General features: G+C 38.8%; 2 protein-coding genes across 9 annotated transcripts in view; one reads left to right on the top strand and one right to left on the bottom strand.

Annotated features, from left to right (window-relative positions):
- scramb1 (scramblase 1) overlaps positions 1-26,474 on the bottom strand; it is an 85,570-nt gene that overhangs the window by 36,641 nt on the left and 22,455 nt on the right. For 2 of the 8 annotated variants that reach the window (XM_070099081.1, XM_070099082.1), the window contains exons 2-3: positions 13,237-13,534; positions 7,812-7,877 (exon numbers count right to left, since the gene is read on the bottom strand). In XM_070099081.1, the coding sequence (XP_069955182.1) occupies positions 7,812-7,877; positions 13,237-13,510 (340 nt within the window). In that variant the 5' untranslated portion in view covers positions 13,511-13,534. Of the gene's footprint in view, positions 1-7,811; positions 7,878-13,236; positions 13,535-15,364; positions 15,502-16,001; positions 16,152-16,197; positions 16,329-16,417; positions 16,530-26,474 lie in introns of those variants that run through there. The other 6 variants (XM_053799060.2, XM_053799057.2, XM_053799058.2 and 3 more) reach the window with 6 other exon arrangements.
- Positions 16,664-21,180, top strand: LOC128689905 (myb/SANT-like DNA-binding domain-containing protein 4). Its single transcript, XM_053778374.2, has 3 exons — positions 16,664-17,216; positions 18,620-18,683; positions 19,955-21,180. Exons 1-3 carry the CDS (start codon positions 16,664-16,666, stop codon positions 20,298-20,300), a joined length of 963 nt encoding a protein of 320 aa, XP_053634349.1. The 3' UTR covers positions 20,301-21,180.

The raw sequence follows: 26,474 nt of genomic DNA on the forward strand, positions 1-26,474 counted from the left end.
CCTGCTTTACAGCATTTCGCCGTACGGCATTCCATTAATATGACTATTTCAAATTATGACCAAAACTCTATATGGTGAGCGGTCTTTCTAATACAGCACTCACCACCCGGTTTGTTTACTCTCCATGATCACATCTCTCTATGTCTGGAAACTTACCAAAATTTCAAGTGTTTTAAAGTTATTGCATGTTTTATATGTATACTCTGATAATCCTTATGTGTACCTGTACCTAAATATACTTACACACTGTGCTGGCATGCAAGTACACATTAAATCACTAAAGAGTGTCCTAGTTTTAATGCCATAATACTAATAGTATGTAATAATAATCACTCTTGGGCACATTAAATGTCTTATTTTACATTAATATAGACATTCATTAATCCATCTATGATATTTTCTTCAAAATTATACAAGAAACACATTACATAGCATATAAACATGCTATGTTTATATGGCAGGCGGAGGGAAAAACATTATGTTTCTCTGGTCCAGCACCAAAGAAAATGTGCATGAATCTGCGTTTGGCCCAGTCACTCTGCTTTTGTTTACAATTCTTGGCATGAATTATTCAGTACTTCTCCCTTCGTTTATGATGGCATCTAAAGGTAGTCATTAGAAACGATTAAATTCAGTGAACAAGGTATGTCGATGGTAATAATATGACTCTGGACTGCAGTGTAGGTATTTTATCTTTCTGGGCTGCTTTAAATATTGTATATTAAGTTACATACATATTTAGCCAGGGCTACCTACATCTGACTTCATAGAAATAAGTACTACTCACCCTCGCCCTACATTAATTAATAAGGCTACAAATATTTTAAAGTAATGAATGTAGTGTATGTATTTTACTTTCTATTGTGTTTTTTAATGCCTAGTTCTATTACTAACTTACTATAAGTTAGCGTAACCTTGTTGTCTGGCACTGATATACATTTATAAATGGAAAAAAATGGCATTCTGCTTTCTGGCGATGTCTGCTTTCTGGCAACAGCCTGGAACCTAACCTGCCATTTAAGTGGGGCCTTACTGCACAAGCCACAATGTGGTTGACTAATAGCAGTAACACTACCTATGGATTTCAGGCAGAAGCAGATAAGGCAAAAAAAAAAAAAGCTTTCAAATATTTCACAAAAACTAATGATTATGAAAATGCCAACCTATTTTTCTACTGACATACTGATAGAAACCTGAATGAAGTAATGGGTAGGATGAAAGTGTTAAAACAGCTGGAACAGAGAAGGTTCAAACTGTAGTTTTGCAGTGGTTGGTATAGTCATATAATATACACATGAAAAGGAAGGTACTTAACTAATGGCAGGAAGCACGAATAGTTCCTTTGTATAGGAGGAAAGTGACAAAAATGAAAAGATGACTCTGTCTGCAAGATTCAAGACAGTTATCACCTTTATCTCACATGCTAAGTCTCCCCTCCACTTTGATACTCCTAAATGGAATACAGAGCATAGTGTAAGTCTGTAATGTAGTTAAAGATTAACTTTGAAGATTAAGCCAATCACAAGAGGAATTCACAAGTTGACATGTGAAAGCTAATATCTCTTTCTTCAATAAAAATGACAAATTGGAACCCCCACAACCCAAAACCATTTCAAACCTGCCACCAAGATTCACCAGTTTTCAAGAAAGTTCAAGCCAATCAGAAGAGATACTCTAGTTATTCCATGGGGACCAGTTTCACAAATGGATTGATAAAATAGGCAGAGTAAGGCTTACGTGGCTCAATAACATTAACATTCCTTTGTGAAAATACACCAGAATTAAGTTTGAAGTTGCTCAAAAGTTCCATTCAAGTTATCGGAGTTGAAGGTTTGAAGCCAATCAGACGAGTCATTCACAAATTATTCCATGAAAACCAATACATTGAAATTTTCCATTTTCAAATAAAATTGGCAAACTGGCACTTACAAAGCACACAATCAATGCAAACTTTTCCTTAAGCAAGACAAACCAGCTGGCCAGAAGAGGAATTCTCCAGTTATAGCATGAAATTAAAAAATATTCCAGTTTCATTAGAGTAAAGGTATGCAACACTGACAAGGCTTTCTCTATTTGGTGGGCCCAGACGACAACTGACCACTTTTTCGACAACTGCATCCATCCAACTCTTCCACCGATTTCACCAAGTTGCAAACCTCATGCTTTTGTATTAGAGTTATAAAGCTCAAATGCTGTATACGTACATACGTACGTGTGTGTGTGTGTGTGTGTGTGTGTGTACTCACCTAGCTGAGGTTGCAGGGGTCGAGTCCAAGCTCCTGGCCCCGCCTCTTCACTGGTCGCTACTAGGTCACTCTCCCTGAACCATGAGTTTTATCGTACCTCTGCTTAAAGCTATGTATGGATCCTGCCTCCACTACATCGCTTCCCAAACTATTCCACTTCCTGACTACTCTGTGGCTGAAGAAATACTTCCTAACATCCCTTTGATTCATCTGTGTCTTCAGCTTCCAACTGTGTCCCCGTGTTGCTGTGTCCAGTCTCTGGAACATCCTGTCTTTGTCCATCTTGTCAATTCCTCTCAGTATTTTGTAAGTCGTTATCATGTCCCCCCTATCTCTCCTGTCCTCCAGTGTCGTCAGGTTGATTTCCCTTAACCTCTCATCATAGGACATACCTCTTAACTCTGGGACTAGTCTTGTTGCAAACCTTTGCACTTTCTCTAGTTTCTTTACATGCTTGGCTAGGTGTGGGTTCCAAACTGGTGCCGCATACTCCAATATGGGCCTAACGTACACAGTGTACAGGGTCATGAACGATTCCTTATTAAGATGTCGGAATGCTGTTCTGAGGTTTGCTAGGCGCCCATATGCTGCAGCAGTTATTTGGTTGATGTGCGCTTCAGGAGATGTGCCTGGTGTTATGTGTGTGTGCACACACGTGTACACAAATGCGCAACACACACACACACATGCACGCACATGCATGCACACGCACACACAGCAATGGATCAGGGAATACCTGTCAGGAAGACAACAGCTAGACATGGTAACTTGGTGATGTGTCAGAGTGGGTACCTGTGACAAGTGGGGTTCCACAGGGGTCAGTCCTAGGACCAGTGTTTCTGGTATTTGTGAATGACATGACAGAAGGAATGAACTCAGAAGCGTTCCTGTTTGCAGGTGATTTGAAGTTGACGAGAAGAATTCAATCGGACGAGGACTAGGCAGAACTACAAAGGGATCTGGTCAGGCTGCAGACCTGGTCCAGAAATTGGCTCATGGAGTTCAACCCCACCAAGAGTAAAGTCATGAAGATTGGGGAAGGGCAAAGAAGACTGCAGACTGAGTACAGTCTAGAGGGCCAGAGACTACAAACCTAATTTAAGGAAAAGGATCTTGGGGTGAGTATAGCATCAGGCACATCTCCTGAGGTGCACATCAACCAAATAACTGCTGCAGCAGATGGGCAACTAGCAAACCTAAGAACATCATTCACATATCTCAATAAGGAATCGTCCATGACCCTGTACACCATGTACATTAGGCCTATATTGGAGTATGCAGCACCAGTTTGGAATCCACACCTAGCCAAGCACGCAAGGAAACTACAGAGAGTGCAAAGGTTTGCAACAAGACTAGTCCCAGAGCTAAGGGGAAAGTCCTACGAGGAGAGGTCAAGGGAAATCGACCTGACAACACTGGAGGACAGGAGAGATAGGGGGATATGATAATGACATATAAAATACCGAGAGGAATTGACAAGGTGGACAGACACACAATGTTCCAGAGATGGGACACAGCAACAAGAGGTCACAGTTGAATGTTGAAGACTCAGATGTTAGGAAGTATTTCTTCAGTCACAGTTGTCAGGAAGTGGAATAGTCTGGGAAGTGATGTAATGGAGGCAGGATCCATATAGAGCTTTAAAAGAGGTATGATAAAGCTCACGGAGCGGGAAGTGACCAAGTAGCGGCCAGTGAAGAGACGGGGCCAGGAGCTGTGACTTGACCCCTGCAACTACAACTAGGCAAGTACACACACATACACACAATCAATTCCAAGTCCATTAACTACCTTAGTAAACTGGTACCTCTATAACCTAACATAAAATGGTATCATTCTTCTGATAAGATACATCAGTCATTAAAGATTTAAGCCATTCAGAAGAGGCATACTGTTATGGTTATTTCATGGGAAAAAATGCACCATTTTAAACAAAACCGGAATGTACACTCAAACAGCAATCCCTACCTTCTAATTACAATATACATGTACCAGTATTGAAAGTCTGAAGTCAATCAAAAGAGGCTCCATTAAGGCCAAGTCATCAGTTCCATACCCTTTAGACTATGAAGTGGAACACTTAAGGATGAGGGACTGATCACCTCATTTACCTCTCCACTGCTTCTGCTGCCTCCAACATTAAGGCACCTCTATTTTTGACTAAGAAGCCTCCTGAACAAGTAAAAAGTTTCAACAATAAAGATACCCAATTACTGAACTATTAACATAATGACACTATTTTAGCATGTCCAAACATCAAGCCACTTTGAGACAGGTCCAAAGAAACCTAACAGAAAATAGGAATTGTTAATACAAGACCTCAAAAATCACTGAGTTTGTATACACAAATTTCACTAGCTGAATGAGTGCACTTACTAGGTTACAATCTTATCAAATATAGCAAGTGGCCAATGTTCAAAGCAGCTGTCAGCTTTTAAGATTATATTTACACATTACAGTGAGTAGATACTGGATATACATTGCTATTTTAATACAGTACATAAATAACTGTCTTGATAAAGTAAGTAATCTATGCCCAGTGGTATGCAAGACCCTTCATGACTTCTACAACTATTTTTTTCCACTACATCTCACAGGATAGGTAGTAGCAGATCAGGCCACACTTACTTGCCGTAAAATGTGAACACACTACAAATAAAAACTAATATATCAATACTTCAGAATTCTTTTATCAGCATTAAATTTGTATATATATGTATAGATGGTTTTATGAAGAATGAGGTTAACCATAGAACTGATGAAAGAAAAAAAGTGAGTGGTGCATTGAGGCATCTGTGGAGACAAAAAATGTTATTCATGGAGGCAAAGAAGGGAATGTATGAAAGTATAGTGGTACCAACACTCTTATATAGGTGTGAAGCTTGGGTTGCAAATGCTGCAGAGAGGAGGTGGTTGGAGGCAGTGGAGATGTCCTGTGTAAGGGTAATGTGTGGTGTAAATATTATGCAGAGAATTCGGAATGTGGAAATTAGGAAGTGTGGAGTTACTAAAAGTTTTAGTCAGAGGGCTGAAGAGGGGTTGTTAAGGTGGTTTGGTCATTTAGAGAGAATGGATCAAAGTAGAATGACTTGGAGAGCGTATAAATCTGTAGGGGAAGGAAGGCGGGGTAGGGGTCGTCCTCGAAAAGGTTGGAGGGAGGGGGTAAAGGAGGTTTTGTGGGCGAGGGTCTGGACTTCCAGCAAGCATGTGTGAGTGTGTTAGATAGGAGTCAATGGAGACAAATGGTTTTTGGGACCTGACGAGCTGTTGGAGTGTGAGCAAGTAAGTAAGTAATTTTATTCAGGTATACACAAATACAGTTACATAGAATTATCATACGTAGCAGCATATGTGAAGAGAACCTAGGATAACCCAAAAAAGTCAGACAGAGTGACTTATTTCCATTGGGGTCCTTTTACCTTATTATTATAATATAAAGGTTATAATATTTTCTTATTATTCTACAATGAAGATAACATCTTATTATCATACTAAAAAGACTATCTACTACACCAAGGTTATTAAGACTATCTACAATACGAGGGTCATTACTAGGAATAAGGTAAAATTTACACATATGTTAGCTAAAAAATAGAAAATCATTCCCCTCCCTTTCTGTAGCTACATTCATCACACACCTTTTGGCACTCTTCTTGAACTGGTTCATGCTATGACTGGCTTTGACATGTGCAGGCAGTCTGTTCCATTCCTTTATTGCTGTACAATAAAAGGTGTTTGAAGCCTGGCCACTGACTGTGGGTACTACAAAGTTGTGCTCTCTCCCCTTAGTACTATGATTGCTTTGGTTCCCAACCTTGACAAAATTGACAGCAAGATATTCTGGACATTGTTTGTGAGCAATTTTATAAACATGATTTAGCTTCAGTTGTTTTACTCTGTCTTCAACATTCAGCATATCCAACTGCTGTAATTCATCCTGGCCTACATGTTCTCTTGGTCCTAGCCCCAGGATGAATCAAACAGGGTAATATTTTGTGAAGGGATTCGGGGAAACCAGTTAGCTAGACTTGAGTCCTGGAAATGAGAAGGACAATGCCTGCACTTTAACCCGTAAACGGTCCAAACGTATATAAACGTTCTGTACCGTAGTGCCCCAACTTTTTTGAGAAAAAAAAAAAAAAGTTTTTTTTAATAGGAAAAAAGAGCATATGGTACCCAGGCATCCCCAATTATTTTAATATGGCACAAAGTTAGTGCACACACACCCATTCTCTCATGTCTATGCAACTCAGGCTTATCGTAGCAATGTTGAATGTATGACAAATAAAAGGTATATATACGTTTGGGGCACTAGCGGTAAAAACGTATATATACGTTTGGACCATTTACGGGTTAAAGGAGGGGTTTGGGATATTGGCAGTTTGGAATAATATCTTAAACTGTTGTATCTGAGTGCCTCTGCAAAGACAGTGATTATGTATGAGTGAGGTGAAAGTGTTGAATGATGAAAGTATTTTTCTTTATGGGGATTTTCTTTCTTTTTGGGTCACCCTGCTTCGGTGGGAGATGACTGAAGTGTTGAAAAGCAAACAAAATAAATGTATAGAAGTAATAATGTACAATATTAAGCTTTGTGATTTGTAAGGTAAACATTATTACTGGCACACATTTGACTGCCAGTGTGACAAACACACATCCTCTGACTTCACATGCAAACACTATGTATTTAACTTCTAAAATAATCTACCTATTGCAAGAATCTATTTAAGAGCTGGCAATCAGAGATCTTACCAAGGAAACAGCTGCACAGGATATGAATTAAAGTTGAGGGAAATTGTTTATGGTACATTTGCAAGCATCAGAGCTGGATTTAGAAATACGTAGTTTCTCCTAAGGCCAACATGTATACTAATACAAAGCTATATACAGTACACAGAGCTTGTCGATTTGAAATTCAACCTGTGTTTACATTGTTGCCTCCAGACAGTCTGCTCCATGCATCATGCAGGCATGATGAACCAACAATATTGGCCAAAGGTCTAGCAGATCACATCTGAAACTCCACACTTGCCATAAATATTGATCCCTACATTCGACTATTTAATATTGCAAAACTGAACTCGAGTACTAGGATTAAAAATCCCAGGTGAACTTAAAGCAAACAATCAGAGGTCAACTTTCTGATTTGTAGTGCAAGTAATATGTGAATTGAACTGTTCTTAAACATGCTTTTCCCAATAAAGGAGTTAATTAGTGCAGCATATAAGTAAACTGCATGCAATCAGCAAAGAACCCCAACTTACAGACCAGCTGCATTCCTGTGTTTTATTTTTATTTGAAAGCTGTTCAAATAGAAATAATTACTAGTACAAGGAACAATAACCCTTCACACGTTTGTACTGTAGCTTCATGGTTGTGAAAAATTAACTGGTGTCTTATGTGCACTGTTCTTCAGTGCAGATCTGTGTATTATAACCTGGGAAGCTTGCAAGCTGGGGTCCTTCTGTAACACAGCTTAGAGCATGTACTTTATTTAAACTGATTCGGTAATATTCATTACATTCAAATCTACTGTTAGCACAGTCCACCGACTATCTTGCTCACCAGGCTGAGGTTCATCTGGTTGAGGTCCAGGAGTTGGTAATGGTGGGTAAACAGGTCCTCCATAGCCTAAGAATCATGAATTCTTTATATAATTCATGCATAAGAGTGAATTCTTTTAGAAAACTGTCCAAACACTAGGAAATCTTAAAGTATCAAAATGTGGTTAACAGAAGCAGTAAAACGACTTGAGACACCACCTTAAAACTTTTTTACTTGAGCATTCATAAACGTTAAACTGACTTTCATGGTAATTTAACACTGTACAGCATTTTAGATTACTGCTGCATTTTTCAGGCACAAGACTGAAACCACATTCATGGAAAGTAATCATCTAACTTAATATAGGTGCGATGCAATGATATATTTATAGCTAAAATAAATATGCAGCAAGTGCAATTTTTATTTTATTAGACATTATTGAATTTTTGTGCTTGCTGCATGCAAACAATTGCAAATTTGTAAATAAAAGAGCAAAATGGCTCCAATATTCAGAATGAAGCAAAAAGTGCAAAATAGGAAATAAATACACCTTGGATTATGCCTTCCTTCAACTGAAATATTACGCATCATTCTCCCCAGCCACTTATGCAGTGTACATGATCGTACAGTACAGCATTAACTGCAACAATATATTGTACTGTAATTACACTTAATTATATTCAATGAGTGAAAAGTAATATTTTACCCAGTGTTTTAGTCCAAGAAAACTTGGAATTTTAATTTAGTCAAAACTTGTAAAAATGGAATGGCAACTCTTCAGAATAATTTTATAACATTTTTTACCTGTCATTGTTTAACACACATTCAACATGCATGATAAAAAAAAAAGTAGTAGTTTACAAAGTGCTAGCCTGACAAAACTGTTTGATATTATAAGAAAATACATTACATGACAAATTACAATCTAGTGACATGAAAAATTTCACCATTAAACACAAGCTCTAGCACAAATGCACACTACAGTACTGTATTACATTAACTTCATAGACAGCACAAAGACAAATATTGACAGTATATTATATGCTCCTAGGTAGTAGTTTGGTAACAGCAACCGCCCAGGGAGGTACTACCGTCCTGCCAAGTGAGTGTACAACGAAAACCTGTAACTGTTTTACATGATGGTAGGATTGCTGGTGTCTTTTGTCTGTCTCATAAACATGCAAGATTTCAGGTAAGTCTTGCTACTTCTACTTGCACTTAGGTCACACTACACATACATGTACAAGCATATATATACACACCCCCCTGGGTATTCTTCTATTTTCTTTCTAGTTCTTGTTTATTTCCTCATATCTCCATGGAGAAGTGGAACAGAATTCTTCCTCCGTAAGCCATGCGTGTTGTAAGAGGCAACTAAAATGCCGGGAGCAAGGGGCTAGTAACCCCTTCTCCCGTATAAATTACTAAATTTAAAAGAGAAACTTTCGTTTTTCTTTTTGGGCCACCCTGCCTTGGTGGGATACGGCCGGTGTGTTGAAAGAAGAAAGATATTATATGCTAGACAAATATCAAAACGTCTGTTGGTAAGCATACTATACAGCTGGTTAAACTGCCTAGAGTCAAGTTGTGACTTGGGTGTGGAGGACAGGGGAGAAGGTGTCCTAGCAAGGACCGGGTTGTTCATTCAACACAGAAAAATTCAAGACTTACACCATATATCATCTGAAATAAGTTTGTATTTCCCTATTTCATAGTACAGTGTATAACCAAACTAGTTTCATTTTTTACTTGAAGCTACAGACAGTGCTACCAGGAAAACTAATACAACCAGAATTAAGATTAAAAACTATTCCTGCCAGTGAGTGGCATCCAAGATTTCACAATACAGTATTAGGCAAGCAGCAATGAATTGAGAACTCTTGGGTGAAAAACAAAGTAAAGAAAAAATTTTCCTCTATAAATTACACAGACTGTAGTACTGCCATCTTTATAGCATAACAATCAAGAAGCTTGGTGTGAGGAGAAATGTGAAAAGAGTAGCAAGCTTCAACATCTTGCAGTAAGGGCATCAAAGGTCAAGAGGTTACCATCCTTCGTATTTATCTTAATTGCAAAATAAAGTAACTTACAGCCACACTAAACACCTGCTAGTTTGTGCAGCCACCATTTCCATTCACTTACAGGAAAAAAACAAAATGCTGAATATCTTGACATGAGAAATGTCAAGGATCCCTGGCACCAGCAGCACTGCTAGGAAGTAATAATGCCAAGGCTACCAACCCTCCCAGAGCAAGTTCTAGTAGAAATGAATAAGGCATATCTTGGAATAAAAAAAGGTGTGTGTGTGGGGGGGGACGGGGGTTGTGTGGTCTGACTTAAATGTTCTAACACCACTAGGAAATTTCAACTCAAAAATTGGCGGACACACCTCGCTGCTCGTCCTTAAGCAGGTGACTATGCAGTAGATGCATTCCAGGCCTATGACATGGGTACTAAGCTCAGTTAGGCCATCAACCTTGATTCAGCATAAACTTCAATGTTTTATGAACTGCGCTGATCACACGTACCGAATGTGCATTATGTACAAAATAAAAAACAGATGTGGGACATCGCATAACAGAGAACTCACACAAGTGAACCAACAAAATGAGAAGGAAACTTACTTTGTTTAATTTCTTTCCCTTTTCATTATACAATACCATTAAGAGATGATGCTTTCAAAATCAAGAATGATAGGGGATCATTCCAGTGGGATAAAACAAGTGTATACAAGTTGGAAATGGCAGTTACTGATTAAAAGTCATTCCAGTCCTAGCAAATGTTAAGCCCATAAGAAAAAAAGCGAACTAGAAAAATAGAAGAGATAAAGCCTTGATGGCCAGTTTGTTAATAAGAAAATAAGGGGCAGATGCCAATACAATGAGGCAGAGGAAAAAGTTAAGAGGTTTAATTAAGGAATTTTGAACCATTGTGAGTCAGAGGAAGTAGAAATATAAGTGGCATAAAGGCATAAAAAAAAAAGTTTCTAAAAATTTAATTCAAGGATAATTGGCATAGCCCAGCTTTAAGCATCACAATGAACACGGCAGTTAGTTTACACTAATTCCCAAACTGATACACTGGTTGGCTATTTGTCTGCCAACCACATAAGACCACAACATTAAAAGAGAAACTGATGATGTGATTAATTCATTCTTGATCAAAAATTTAAAAAAAAAAGTAAAAGTTTCCTCCTCCCTCCTTCCACTTATATATTTTTACCACACTGGCTATTTCCTACCAAGAAAGGATGACAAAAGAAACTTCCATTATCCTTCATTCAATAGTTGTCTTGCCAGAAGGGTGCGACCATAACTAAAAATGACCTAAATTGCAACATCTTTGCTTATCCTTTAAAAGTGCAAACACTATTTTCTGCCTCTAGAACTCTAACCCGGCTAATGAGCGTCAATGAATCCCTTGACAGCTGTTACCTTCCAGACACTTCCAGAGGACATCAAATCCTAAAATCTAGGTTTTCACCAGGACACCTTTCATAACTTAGGCTATATCCCTGATACTCTAATTCACTTATGGGAGTAGGGATCGCCATCTGCCAGTCAATGTACACATTACCCTCCAGAACTTAAACTCAACTATACTAAGATTATGCAAACCTGGTGACTGTCCTGTCACAGGATTGTAGTTTTAAGCATGTTATGACATACCAGTTATAAATATTGGTAATATCAAACCCAGACAGCCATTCAGAACCACAAAGTCTAGGCCAAAGGGGTCTAATCCTAACACCAATATTTTTTCCACACACAGGATGATTGGGGTCAAGATGTATGTGAAAGATTACTTGCGATGTTACACCCACTCTATATATGTGCATGTGTGTTTGCAATGATCAGGATTTTTCTAGTTAACAGGGAGATGAGTAAAGAATTTTAAGCTCAAGTTCAAAGCCTGTACAAGGAATCCTCTCCTAGCATTCACAAGGATTGACAATTTGGTTTTATGATTGACCCATATCAGATATTGAGTTTTCACAGATTGTACCCTGCATGAGTATTCTCAGTGGCCTTCTACATTATTTTGATTGATGATGACATGATTCCTGTTCATGGTTTAAGGGACAAACACACTACAATGCTTGGAAGAATCAAAAACTAATCTCACAATCCAAGATGTCTGCTGCTTACTCATCAGCTAATCTTCACCAAGGTTATATCGAGCGGTGCTGTAGTCCTAAGCAGTGTTTGAAGCATTAGCCCAGGTGCTAATGAACATAGGAGATGTACATTAAACAGTACTTAATAAAAATATGGTTCAAGAGCTAATACAGACATGCTGCTTGTTAGTCCTGCTAGAAGTTCACTGAACTCTCCACAAAGTTTTTAAGTCTTCAAAACATTATGCAGTGTTAGGTAACAGAATCCCAGTACATAATGTACTGAACATACACAAAACAAAAAAATTATGTACTTGAGTGATTGTATAAAGAAGCTTGCTTCTTTTTGCTTCCAAAGTACAATGCATTATACAAAATCTATACACAAGTTTCATTTGTCTTTAGGAGGGTTAGCAAGTCTGAACAACTGAACCTCTTCTCAGATCTCATGATTTCTTGAATACCAACTATGTACATTGGAACCTCTTGTTTGAACATACCGGACCTCGAATGAACCGGAATCCAAAGAATTCCGTTTGGAAAAAATTGACCCGGTCTTTGAAAGTTTTTTTTTCTGGAGTCGAATGCACCGGCTTTTTTATAATTCAGCTGTAAAAGCTTTATACAAAAGACCTGTTTCAAAAGTGCTTTGAGGTGACCTCTGATACTGACCTAACTCGCAGTCAGTTCAACATCCTCTAGTGTGTAAGGCTGGTAATTAAATCCTTGGAAACACTGTTTTGGACATCAAACTTTTTGCAGTTCGAACACCACTTAGGAACCAATTAAATTCAAATTCAAAGGTTCCACTGTATACTAATTTCCATAACAGGAGGTAAGAAAAAATGTTGCAGTCTGGCCACTTATGGCCTCCCCACCTCTTGCAGTAATAAAATAAAACATTTAATAAAAGTACCAGACAACCGATCATTCTAAATTGAGTGCTGTATTACTGATGTTATGATGTATTATAATCTACAGTAATTACAATAAACAACATCCTTAAAGATTCATCTTTTAACCCGTAAATGGTCCAAGCAGATCTACGTTCACATGTGTAGTCCTACAAAAGTAGATCTAATTTTTTTCTTACATATTTTCAAATATAACAACAACAAAAAAATATATCAAAGTTTTTTACACATTTTCAAATGTAGAAAAACAAAAAGAAGATCTACTTTTTTTACATACTTTCAAATGTTGAAAAAACGTATACGTATATACGTTTGGACCGTTTACGGGTTAAAATGTGTATTTTTCCAAAAGCATTATTGCAGTGCATTACCAGTACATACATGCACAAGTACGTATTTATTTTAGGTTACTTACCCTGCGCAGGTTGCTGTGGTGGTGGGTATGGGCCTGGTTGTGGATAGCCCTGTGGTGGGTACTGGTCTGGCAGAGGATAACCTGCTGGAGGATATTGCCCAGGCTGCCCAGGAGGGTATTGACCATACTGTCCTGGTGGAGGGTACTGACCTGGCTGTCCTGGCGGAGGGTATTGGCCAGGTGGAGGATACTGGCCTGGTGGAGGATACTGGCCATATCCTGGCTGTGGATATGGGGCTTGTGGGGCAAACCCAAAATCACCTGGTGCACTCATCCCTGCCTGACACTATTTACTTTTCTGGAAAAAAAAAAATATAGTATTAGCTACATGCTACAGTAAACCCTAAGATGGCTGGTAATGATGACTGGTGGATAGAAGATATTGTTTTGCTATGATCATAAGGTCCTAGTTTAAGAAGAAGGATGCTGTGGTCTACTGTATCAAAAGCTTTTATTAGATTAATAAAGACACCTATTAGATATTCATTGTCTTCTAGGAATAAAGACTGAATGGGTTACTCCCACCCCTCCCAAAACCCAAATCTCTCTTATTCTTTTCTTTGAATGTCAATATTAACCAGATTAGTAAGTTTATTATGGTACAGGTACACAAGTACAATTATCTTGCAGTGTAAATTACCTAGGATAATCACCCCCCCCCCAAAAAAAAAAAAAAAAAAAATCAGTGACATTTCTATTAGGGTCATTGTGATATCTTATTATTTAAACCTGAAGAGCTAAAACAGCTAAGTAACTCAACAGGTCAAGAGACACTGCCTCTGAAACAAGAGTCAAAATCTAAAACAAAATTTGGACTAGTAGTCCTAGAGGGTTAATAACTCACAATAACCCATGAAAGCATTGCAGTTCCCTATTTTTATTGGAGTTCTTAAGGCCTTCTCCAGGATATAACTAACAGTATTAACTGTCTGCTGCAAGGTAACAAGCGCAGCAGGTGTTAAAAGACTTAGCCAAACGTCTCGCCTCGCTCAGGGTTTGACCCTCTGTACTTTTGGTCGTTTACCAAACATTTTACCAACGAGTTACCTGGTTATATTATTTTAATATGAGTGTTTATGCATCACATGAATTTACGATGTTGCATTGTACATTTAATATTACTGGCATATAACTGACATAATATCAATCTAACAAAGGACCCAATGGAAACAATTTTTGACTATTGGGTTACTGTAGGCTAAATATACATAATAAACTTTTATGTGCCTGTAAATTAAATTGATTTATTTTTTTTATTTCTTTGCATAGTATACAATGTGTAATTTACATGTTATAAATTATTGTTAAGTACAAAGAAAGCCACTAACATGCCTGAGCATTTCGGGTTCTCAAGACCATTGTAAAAATAAAAAAATGAATGTTATATACAAGAAACTTAAATAAAACTATAACCAAAATAAGCCATTATAGATGGAGAGGAATGGTATAAAATACTGACATAATTTTAACAAGCATACAAATGCAGAGTAAGTAGATCCTTTTATTGATAATGAAAAAGCCCAGAGTAGACAAAATGTTGCCAGTAAAAGGATTTCATTATACTGAATTTGTGTCTTGTTTCCTAAGCTATTACAAGTTTAAAGTCCTGTTGTCTCAAAAACATCAAACATCCAGCAATATTAGGTTTTTTTTTTTTTTAACAGTTTACAAAATGCTTTAAAAATACTGTAAGCATCACGTATGCCAACTTTTGGATCATAGAATATATAATTATTATAATCATGGAGAGCGCTAAACCCGTAGGATTATACAGCGCATGGGGGGGGATGCAAAGTATTCAGACTCAATTCACGGAATCTGAGCACAGATCCAATTCCCTAGATCAAGAGCCCCTCACCAGCGTCAAGGACACAGAATAGAAATACTAAGTATTCAAGATCCTAACTGAGCAAATTACAACGTTTTATCACTTTTTGTAATTAAATTATTTTTTGGGGGGAAGGAGGGGGAACAAACAAATTTTGTAATTAAGATATGCTCCTTAATTTTAATCAAATTTCTAAAAATGTTTAATAATAATTTGGTTTTGTCTTGGACAACATTTTGTGCAAATATAAGAAACTTGGATTATTTTATGTTGAACTACGTTAAACTAACTTAACCTTACTCTGCCAGCAGTAAATACGGGGAAATGGTATGGTGATACCGACAAGATGTGGAAAAAGACACTTATGTACAGTTCAGGACATTTATTAAAGGAAACGTTTCGCCACGAGTGGCTTTTTCAGAAGAAGAAGCCACTCGTGACGAAACGTTTCCTTTAATAAATGTCCTGAACTGTACATAAGTGTCTTTTTCCACAGTAAATACGGGACTGGTGAACCTTTGTTTACATTCGATTCGTCTTTGTTTACGTTCACTGTGATTGGTCAAGAATATCATTACTAACCGCTGATTGGCCCTGACGTGCTGCAAGTCCTAAAATAAGTATTTCTGCTAATCTCTATTCCAAATTAATTTCCACAAATAACTTGTACCGGAATATAGAGCAGGTTTTGTGTTTTAATAAAGCGTAATTTTTCAAAATGGCTGGATCATCGTATAAACCAAAAATTCGGGTCAAGAGATAGTATCATCACTAAATCTTCAATTTAAAACTTGTCACATGTTATTTAAGCAAAATTTATATATTGGAACGTCATTATATGTAATCAAAGACATTAAATGTAATAAAAAAAAATGGAAGTATTTTTGGAAAGGAATACTGCAATCTTAGCTGATTTAGTCCAAAAAGACGATGGTACATGGATATACGTATTTAGGTAGATGTGGAGTGAGGTGTAGAGAGAAGTGAAGCCCAGAGCAGCTGGGTGAGAACAAGAGGGCGGTGCCTCTACTCTACTTCCTCCCGGATGCTGCATCATTCTACCCTCTCACCTTTCCTCCGGAAGACTCTCAAAATATTACACACGGTATTATAATTAGTTTCGAAATAGTTACGTGTTTAATATCCTTCCTGGTTACGTTACTGAACTGGAGGCGTAAATAAAGAAGGGTTTAGCGAGAGACATTTTGCTATCGTCTGCGTATGCGCCGTAACACAATATGCCAATGGCGTCACCATCTGTTTTTATTTCTATTTTCTTCTCATTTAACAGCCAGCAACTGTACACACGCCAATAATCTTCAGCATAATTAGGCATGGAGGTCATTTAATTACCAGGGTATATACATCTCGCTGGGTGGTGTTATAAGAGGGTATAAAATGTGAGAATATAGACTAGGTGAGAGTGTTGGGTGCGAGTGCGTACACACAGCGGCGCCAGACTGTCCCACGGTGGTGTAACGAGATCTTAGCGAGAAGACTTAACGAGAATTTTGTGATCTTACAGTTATCCGTCGCTCACGGCACCTGCGAGTGTACCATGATAACTCTTAGCTTCATGTGCCATCGAGTGTATAGTTCATGGTACCGTGCAAGTGTGAAATGGAAGTGAAAAAGAGGAAAGCTCGCTTTTCCGTTCATGAAATCGACGTCCTGGTGGACGAAGTGTACAAGAACAGGGCGACGCTCTTCTCCAGACTCTGCAGTACCATCACTAACGAGAAAAAAATGATTATCTGGCAAGCCATCACCGAGAAAGTTAACGAGGTGTGTACCGTTCAGCCTAGAACTGCCGATGAAGTTAGACGAAAATGGTATTATTATCTTAGCGACAGAAAGAAAGAAGTTTCCCGTAGAAATAAGTTAAAGAAAACGGACTGTCACTCTGAGGTGTTGTACAGCCAGACAGATCTAAGAATTCTTGAACTTTTGGGCGAGATAGATGCCACCGAGAGAACAGTAGAAGGCGCAGTAGAGGGCCTCATCTGTGAGGTAGACGCTGATGCTCTGCCTATAAGACCCTCATCAGTGTCAAGTGACTTTAATGAACAGGACCACAATTTAAAGTCTCGCACCTCCTCAAGGGGGATTCTCTCCCCCTCGCGTCTACAGGATCATTCACTAACTTCCGAAGGTATGTCATACTACTTTATATGAAGATATAGTTTGCCAGTATTTGTGCGCCTGTTACCTATAGTACTTTTAGGATAAATATGGCATGTACTTGTTTAATTCTTAAACATTTTAAACTAAGAGATAACAATAAAATCTAGCAAGGCGCTGGACATTATAATAACAAAGAAGCGCTAAACCTACAAGGGTTATATAGCGCCGCCGGACAGGGAAGGATGCAGGGGTAATGGGTAGCATTACCATTAGGTAATGGAGTGCAGCGGGGCAGTGGATAGTGCAGGGGTAGAGGAAAGGCGCTGGACAGGCACCTAAAGTCAGTACCTGAATAGCCGGGTTGTGGGTCGTACGTCGGGTTGCATGCGGCTAGCAATAACAGCCTGGTTGATCAGGCCCTTATCCACTACGAGGCCTGGTCACGGATCGGGCCACGGGGGCGTTGACCCCCGAAACCCTCCCTAGGTATTATCTCAGGCGGGTTAATAACCCAAGTAAACCAAGCAGTGTGGCTTATCACCCTTGGTGACCTTAGGACCTCTCTTAGGTAGGTAGGTATCTATTGACTGCTAGGTGAGCAGGGGCAGCAAGAGTTAAGTTATTTGACCACACATTTTTTCCTTTCCATCTAATTAAATCTAACCCTGGTCCTTTTGGTTATGAGCTGAACCCTCATACCACAGTGTATATACACATGGTGTATTTCTGCCTAGGTGCTTTAAAGGTAAAGTAAATCATCATATTGGCTTTGTTAGGGTATATTAAAAAAAAAATGTCACTGTCGTGTGCCAAGTGATCAATTGCTCTTCAGGCTACAAGCATGGTATATTCTAAAAATGTTAAAAAAATGAAGGGGGGAGGTTCACCAACATATTACAACTGATATGTGGTTGGCTACATCAAACTATGTGACCTGATGCCAAGATCACTGTCAACGACAGTAGAATTTTTACGGCTTCCCCATATCACTTTTTTCTTCCTTTTTATTTTTAGAAGGTTATAAATGACCATAATTTTTAAAGGGGTGGACCGGTAAGCCAGCGGAAGGCCTCGGTCAGATGACCAAAAGCTCCAAAGGCGGGTCATCATCTGACTAAGACCCGCGTCAGGAAACATTTGTCCTGTTTCCTGACGAACCTTACCTAACCTAACCTACGGCTTCCCTAGTTGTTACGTCCCTTAATTATGTCGGCAAAACCACTGTAAAAATCAATAAAAACATGACAGCATTACAATAAGCTTATTGGCCCATGTTAGGCAGGTCTTGCTCATACCTAACCATTCTCATTCATGAATGGAGACTTACAATATCGTGAAAACAATACTATAAATGAGGGCTTCGCAGTGAGGCCTCCATTATTTTTTAAACCAGGGCAATGTTTAACTAATGTACTGCTTGTGTTGCTACAGAAGAACCTGGTGTGGGAGCAGCAGCCATAGCGACACCAGCGGTGGACACCATAAAAAAAGAAAGGTAACGCAACAGTGTACGATACACCATTTACTATGATCAGAAAGGTCCATGTCTGTGGCATGAATTAGACAGCTTTGTTTTAAAGGAACGCAACAGTGTACGATACACCATTTACTATGATCAGAAAGGTCCATGTCTGTGGCATGAATTAGACAGCTTTGTTTTAAAATTACTACCAGTTTTCCTTCCCACTGTAATTACCTTACTAACTTCTTGGCTAATGTTTCAAGGTTTGTCGTGTTATTTAAGAATCCTTCCTTTCCTCTTGCAGAAATAGTGATTTTAAAATTTATATTTTACGTTATGATAGTTGTTATTAATGTAATTTCTAATGCCTTCCATTTACCCCAGACACCTTAATTGAACACTTACTGTTTCTTCTGATGATATAGGTCAGGGTTTGACCTCTAATCTGGTCAAAATTAGGGATATAGGGAGCTATCAGATTTGGCCAGAGGAAAGGAGGGTAGGTTAAATTTTTTTTAGATTAGAGTTTACTGTCTCATCAACGTTCGTCCTCATCCTTAAGGGATTTTTTTTTTTGCTAAAGATCTCATCTGTCAATTACTTTTATCTTTTTAATTTATTCAGCTGAATAATCTTTCATATAGTCCAGGAGAGCCACTCGTCTGCTCATCCTCGGTAGATCTACAACTTTCCAGCATAATTTCGTCATATCTGTTTTTTATCTACCAGATAAAATGTAATTCGTGTATCTCCAGTTCCCCTCCAGCAGGAAAAGCTCTCGCAATATTTACGAACTATACCTGACCTGCGATCCGTTATGAATATTCATGTTCATGTTTTTCATTTGTCACATCCAGTGGCGTACCTACATTTTGGGGCTCCTTCACAACCAGCAATTTTTGAAGCAATGTGGATTAAGTCGCTTCTGGGGCCCCTGAAGCTTAGCTTCATTAGTTTCATAGTAGATCCGCCCCTGGCCACATCTTCCAGTCATTTTCATATAAAGTCTTAAATTAATGTCTCGCACTATCCTATTGTACTTCTGTATTCGTAGTCTTCTGAGTGTTCGCCTTCGAACATCCTTGGTACCTTTTTTTTTCCCCCTCTCCACCACCCATTGTATGTTTCATTTAGCCTCCTGCGTATTTGCATGTAGGTTTTTTTTTAATCTTTTTTTTAGTAGGCTCCTTGCTCTCATGGAGAAATTAAATAATCATTCTGAGAAAACTATCCTCCTGGTTTTGGAAAGTGCACCTTTAATTAATGTCTACGCGAACATAATTGACAAATTTCGTGTCTTTTAGCGTGTGCACAAACCACGACAGCTTCAGTGTGTACACCAACCACGACAGCTTCAGCCCTACAGTCACCGTGGGCAGCCCAGAGGACGACAATAATTACAGGCATCCCAGCACGAAGCGGCCGCGCACGGAAGGCAATGACATCGACCAGGACGACGACCGCGACGACCAGGAATTCCTGCAGCTGGAGAAGCGACGGGTCTACCTGCAAGAGTGTCAGCTGCGCCTCCTCCACGACATCTACAGGCAGATGCAGACAGACTCCGAGAGGAACCACGCCTTCCAGCAGGCATTTCTCGACATTGAAAGGCAAAGACTGGAGCTAGAGAAATCTGCCACTTCCAAGTAGCATTTTGCTACTGTTGCTTAAGCCTTTCTAAATTGCCTACTCTAAATCACCCTTATTTACCAATAACAGCTACAGGCAGCAGACAGTGGCGATTCGAACCAATATTGTCAATACTCTGGGCTAAGAAATGGCAAAATACCTTAGTTTCAAATAATTACGATACAATGGCCAGAACAAATCACAAGGCTACAAATTAGAAATGAAAACTGGATGCCATTTAGATTCATGCTGGGCAGCTGTCAAATAACCTTTTTAGTTATTGTCTACAGATTTAAAGGGCACCTTAACACTATTGTATTTCGTGACTTGCTAAACTCGCGAGTGTCATTCAGCGCAGTGGGAGAGACTATTCTCCGTCCGTTAGCCCAGACTGGACAGCAAGGCTGGTCTGAAACTACAACTACGCTTCTTAAACAGTTTCGTACCTCTATATATAACTGGTTGGAATAACCAAGACTCCTGCCAGTCGCTGTTCCCTCAACTATGGTAAACACTCCTACAGTGCCTTTCTCTGACTGGTAGCACTAAGGTCCATAGACAAATATGCTGCCGACAAGTGAAAAGACCTCACAGAGCAAGCTTTCATTAGGACAATGTTACGCTCCGTGCAGACATTTATCGAATTCTGAAAAAGAACCACAAAGGTAACCGTTGTGCTACTACAAGTTTGTTCTGCAACGTCTGTCCTTCACTCAAGATGCATGTTATTAAACTGATAGTTATCTAGAACATGTTTACTGTAGTTAAGGTCTTAGTCTGCGACCAGCAAACTTGTACATAAATGTAATCAACATGGCTTCCGTTTTTTTTTCTTACAACAATAAAGAAATTTTACCTTTATAATAAATATCACATTTAAAATTAAAGATTTAGTATTTTATCAATAGTTTAAATTCACCTGACAATACCAAATATCACACTAACAATTTCACACAAAACTTCATACTATATAAGTATTTCTTCGATAAAAAAAAAAGAAAGTTACCCCCCCCCCAAAAAAAAAAAAAAAAATCTACGTTTTGAGAAATGTCCAAGTAATCGCTATGGAAGCTAATCCGAAAATGTTCAACGTAGGGATTAAAAGGTAAGCAAGATAGATTAAATATTTTGCTAGATACGAAACTATCATGATAAAATGCCCCTTCAGGTGTGCTACGTCGATGCTGGTGAAAGGCTCTCGATTCAAAGAAGTGGAGCTACCCATCCCTTCCTTGCATCAAACCTGATTCCTTTCCATTTCCCTAGGAGCTGTATGACCACTAGGGGTTTAGAACTCTCCTGTGAATGTAATAAAGTCAAAAGTCATGTTTTCTTATATAAGAATTAGTATTTGCCGCTAATTTTTATTTAAAGAAATAATTTTTCATACAATTATTAGCAATTATGCATAAGCCTACATATACACACACACACACACACATATATATATATATATATATATATATATATATATATATATATATATATATATATATATATATATATATATATATATATATATGCACATCTTCACAAGTTAATGAGAATGAATGCCAGTCTTTACCAGAAAGACTTCATTAATTAATAAAATATTATAGTCACTGGGGAGGGCTAAACCCAATGGTTCATACAGCACCTTTGGGAAAGAGGTATTCATATCTGGTCTAATGGAGGTTAGATCCAATTGCTTGGATGAAGAGCCCTCCAGCGGCATCAAGGCACCTCAGAAGGATGGGACCCTCCCTAGAGGAGATAAAAGCAGACAAAGGAGGGAGAAAGGGAACGGGGGGAAGGGGAGGGTGTAAGAGGCTATATTTCAGAATATCCACAGACTCCAATCAGTGTGCCGTAGATAAGTTATATTAACAGCCACAAGATGAACTTGAATAATAAATACACACCGGTATGTGCAATAGTTAGGTGGCTTTTGTTTTATATAAAAGATAAAACTACGTATTTAACTGTTGTTCAAGTGTCTGACACATCTACTTGTCACTATTGTATGCCTTTATATTGATAAATACATCTGCTCAGTTATGTATTCTCTTCTTCCACGCCTCTGCCTGCGTAACAAGTATGGAAAACCGAATAAAAATGTCAAAAGTGTTACGGTGGCCCATGGCCTGGTGGCAATAGCTTTCGCTTCACACGGTGAGGGTCCGGGTTCGATTCCCGGAAAACGTCGGAAACACTGGGCGCATTTCCTTACACCGGTCGTCCATTGGGTCATCCATCAGTAATAATGGGTACCTGGGTGTTAGCCGACTGGTGTGGGTCGCATCCTGGGAGAAAATTTAACTAAGTTGCCAGAAATGCTCTGCATAACAAGCGACTTTCTATATAGTAGTATGTCATTGATGTCAACTATGGCCTGTATACCTTGCACATGTACTTTTAGAAATAAAGATATTATTAGAGGTTTTATTATTGGGTTAGAAGGTTGTGAGGGGCCCCCGGGGGCTGGTTACTGCTGGGTTGAAGGGTTGTGAGGGGTCCCCGAGGCTGGTTATTACTGGGTTGAAGGGGGGGCCCCCTCCCCCAGAGACCCCATAAACTCCCACACAATCCCCTCACAAAGATAATACACACAACATTTACGTATATACACGCTGTGATAACATCCTGATAACATTGCAGGGAACAAGAACAGAAAACGTTATCACTAGATGATTACACGTTCAACATTGGGATTATTATATTCATAAGATAGCACTAAACCCATAAGTTATTTATTCTATGTAAACATACATAAAAATCAATGTTCTCGAGGGCACACATTCTGAGCACAAAATGTACATGTACATGACTCACGAAATCGTAATGACACGATTGCAACGGTGTGGAGTTTTAAGACTCTGATCACGGGTTCTAACCCCGCCCGTGGTATGGTTTACATGTACATGCAGTGAAAGAAACCCCCAATAAAATTAGGTAATAAAACTTCTTTCCATTGTGGTCGCACCTGGGGAATGAGAGATAATGATTTGATCAGAGTAAATGTAGGAGGGGGGAATGCATTACCTGGAGTTTACCTGGAGAGGGTTTCGGGGGTCAACGCCCCCGTGGCTCGGTCTGAGACCAGGCCTCACGGTGGATCAGGGTCTGATCAACTAGGCTGTTACTACTGGCCGCACGCAAGCTGATGTACGAACCACAGGCTGGATGGTCAGGTACTGGCTTTAGGTACCTGTCCAGTGCCTTCTTAAAGACAGCCAGGGGTCTATTGGTAATCCCCCTTACGTATGCTGGGAGGTAGTTGAACAGTCTTGGGCCCCTGACACTTGTGTTGTCTCTCAGTGTACTCGTTGCGCTCCTGCTTTTCATTGGGGAAATGTTGCATCTCCTGCCGATTATTGATAGGCAGTATGGTTCAATCCAAGGAATAGGAGAGGAAGTAACTACAGATGTTAATTAAAAGTGAAAAAAATCGCAGAATTGTTGGTTGGGATTAACTTGTGCGCAACAAGTGCTGGAAACTAAAATCAAACCAAATGAATTCAGGAAAGCCCTAAACACAAACTAAACAATGAAAATAAGTTATTCCGGGCTTCATACACATGTATTAAATTCATCCGAGTATATGCGCCAGCATGGAGCCCCATCCCCCTCACACACCTGATCGTTCACAAAGATACTGAAGTTAGATACCAGACTGGTACTGAAGATAAGATTGGTTGACAGCGTCCTCAGATCTCACACTGATTATTTATTTTATTTATTTATTTATTTAAAATTTGAGCACACATACAGAGGTACAAAAAATACAGATAAGAGCAGCATGCCAAAGCCACTTATACTATGCATAGCATTACGGGCTGGCTTAAAATTAACTTAAGATTAACTAAGCAATGATGAAATCAGTGATAAAACTTTAATGTAAACAGATTACTATAAAGCACAAGTGAGTATTACAAAGACAGGTCATATGGTTGTATGCATTGTTGTACATTCAGTAGAATGGAGTATTCTGTTAGGTAGTGTATTTAAAAAATAATAAAGTTAGATTGGGTTTTAGGTTTAACATTTATGTGATATAATTGTGAGAAACATTTAAGATATACAATTTATAAGGTTCAGTTATTCAGTATTTATTTGGTTTTGGGTGAGTAAGTGATCTTTGAGAAGAGACTTGAATTTATAAACAGGTAGTGTTTCTTTTATATTTACAGGTAATGAATTCCAGATTTTAGGGCCTTTTATGTGCATTGAGTTTTTGCATAGTGTGAGATGGACACGAGGAACATCAAAGAGTGATCTGTGCCTTGTGTTATGGTCATGTGTTCTGTTGAGGTTGGCAAGGAGATGTTTGAGGGGAGGGTTAATATCAGAGTTAAGTGTTCTATGTATGTAATAGGTGCAGTAATAAGTATGGATGTTTTGTATGGTGAGTAGGTTTAGTGTATTGAATATTGGTGGAGTGTGCTGCCTATAGTGAGAATTTGTTATCATTCTAACTGCAGCCTTTTGTTGGGTAATTAGTGGTCTGAGATGGTTACTTGTTGTTGAGCCCCATGCACAAATTCCATAGATGAGATAGGGGTAAATAAGAGAGTGATATAGGGCCAGGAGGGCTGACTGTGGAACATAGTACCGTATCTTCGATAGTATGCCTACAGTCTTGGAAATTTTCTTAGAAATTTGTTGTATATGTGTATGAAATTTGAGTCTATTATCAAGGTGGATTCCTAAGAATTTTCCCTCTGTTAGCTTTGTGATAGGTGATCCGTTTATCATTATGTTAAGAGGGACATCTGTAGCTCTGTTACCAAACTGAATGAAGTAGGTTTTGTCAATGTTTAGTGTAAGTTTGTTAGTCCTCATCCAGGTAGATATTTTCTGTAATTCGGTATTTACAGTATTGGCTAGCGTGACTGGGCTCGGGTGGGAGAAGACGTATGTAGTGTCATCTGCAAATAGTGTGGGTTTGAGTAATTGCGAAGCATTTGGTAGGTCATTTATGTATAGGAGAAAGAGAAGAGGGCCAAGGACACTTCCCTGTGGGACACCAACTGTAATTGGTTGTGCAGAAGAGTTTGCCCCATTTGCATACACATATTGGCTTCTGTTGCTGAGGTATGACTTGAGGTAGTTGAGGGAGTGCCCTCTTATGCCATAGTGTGACAATTTTACGTGGAGCAAGTCATGGTTAACTGTATCAAAAGCTTTACGTAAGTCAATGAAGATCCCCAGTGGGACTTCTTTTTTCTCTATTGCAGTGTATATATGTTCTAGCATGTGTATAATAGCATCATTAGTATTTTTATTTGGCCTGAATCCAAATTGGCAGGGGTTGAGTATGTTTTGGGAGATAAGGTAGGAGTAGATTCGTTTATGAATTAATTTTTCGAAGATTTTTGAGAGAGGGTGTAAGTTGGATATTGGCCTATAGTTATTCAACTCTGTTTGGTCTCCTCCTTTGTGGATCGGGGTGACCCTTGCTATTTTGAGTACTGTAGGGAAGGTGGAGGATTCAATGGATTTGTTAAAGAGTGTTGCAATGATTGGTGATAGCACTTGTGACACTTTTTTGTATATAAAGGGTGGTAAGGTATTTAAATCTCCTGCCTTGTTTTTTAGTGTGTTGATAATAAGGGAGACTTCGTATGGGTTAGTCGGAGCTAGGAACAGTGTGTTCGGGTAGTTGCCGGTGAGGTAGTCATTTGGTGGGGTATCTGAGCTTGGGATTTTATTGGCAAGGTTTTGTCCTATAGTGGAGAAGAAGCCATTGAGTCTATTTGCTGTTTCTGTTGGTGGGAGTTGGGGTTCATCTGATTTTGCTAATTTTATTTCGCTATTTCGTGATAACTTTTTTGTTCCTAGAATTTCTGATAGGGTTTTCCAGGTCTTTTTTATATCACCTCGTAAGTTGGATAATCTGTTCTCATAATACAATTTTTTTGCCCTTCTTATCAGGCTGGTTAGGATTGACGAGTAACGTTTTGTTTGGTCTCTGGTTATGTGACCCATTCTGTACTGTTTTTCATATTGGTGTTTTGTATTTATGGATTTGAGAATGCTGGGTGTTAACCAGGGACTGTTCAGTCTCTTAGCTGTCATCTGTTTAGTTTTTTTAGGGCAGTGCTTGTTATAGAGGTATTGGGTCTTTTTTAGAAAATTATTAATACATTCGTCAATATCTGTATAGATTTCTAGCTCAGTGTGCCAGTCAATGTTTGCTACTGCTGTTGTGAAGTT

Source organism: Cherax quadricarinatus, chromosome 66, assembly GCF_038502225.1.
Source record: "Cherax quadricarinatus isolate ZL_2023a chromosome 66, ASM3850222v1, whole genome shotgun sequence".
NCBI classification, from domain to species: domain Eukaryota; kingdom Metazoa; phylum Arthropoda; class Malacostraca; order Decapoda; family Parastacidae; genus Cherax; species Cherax quadricarinatus.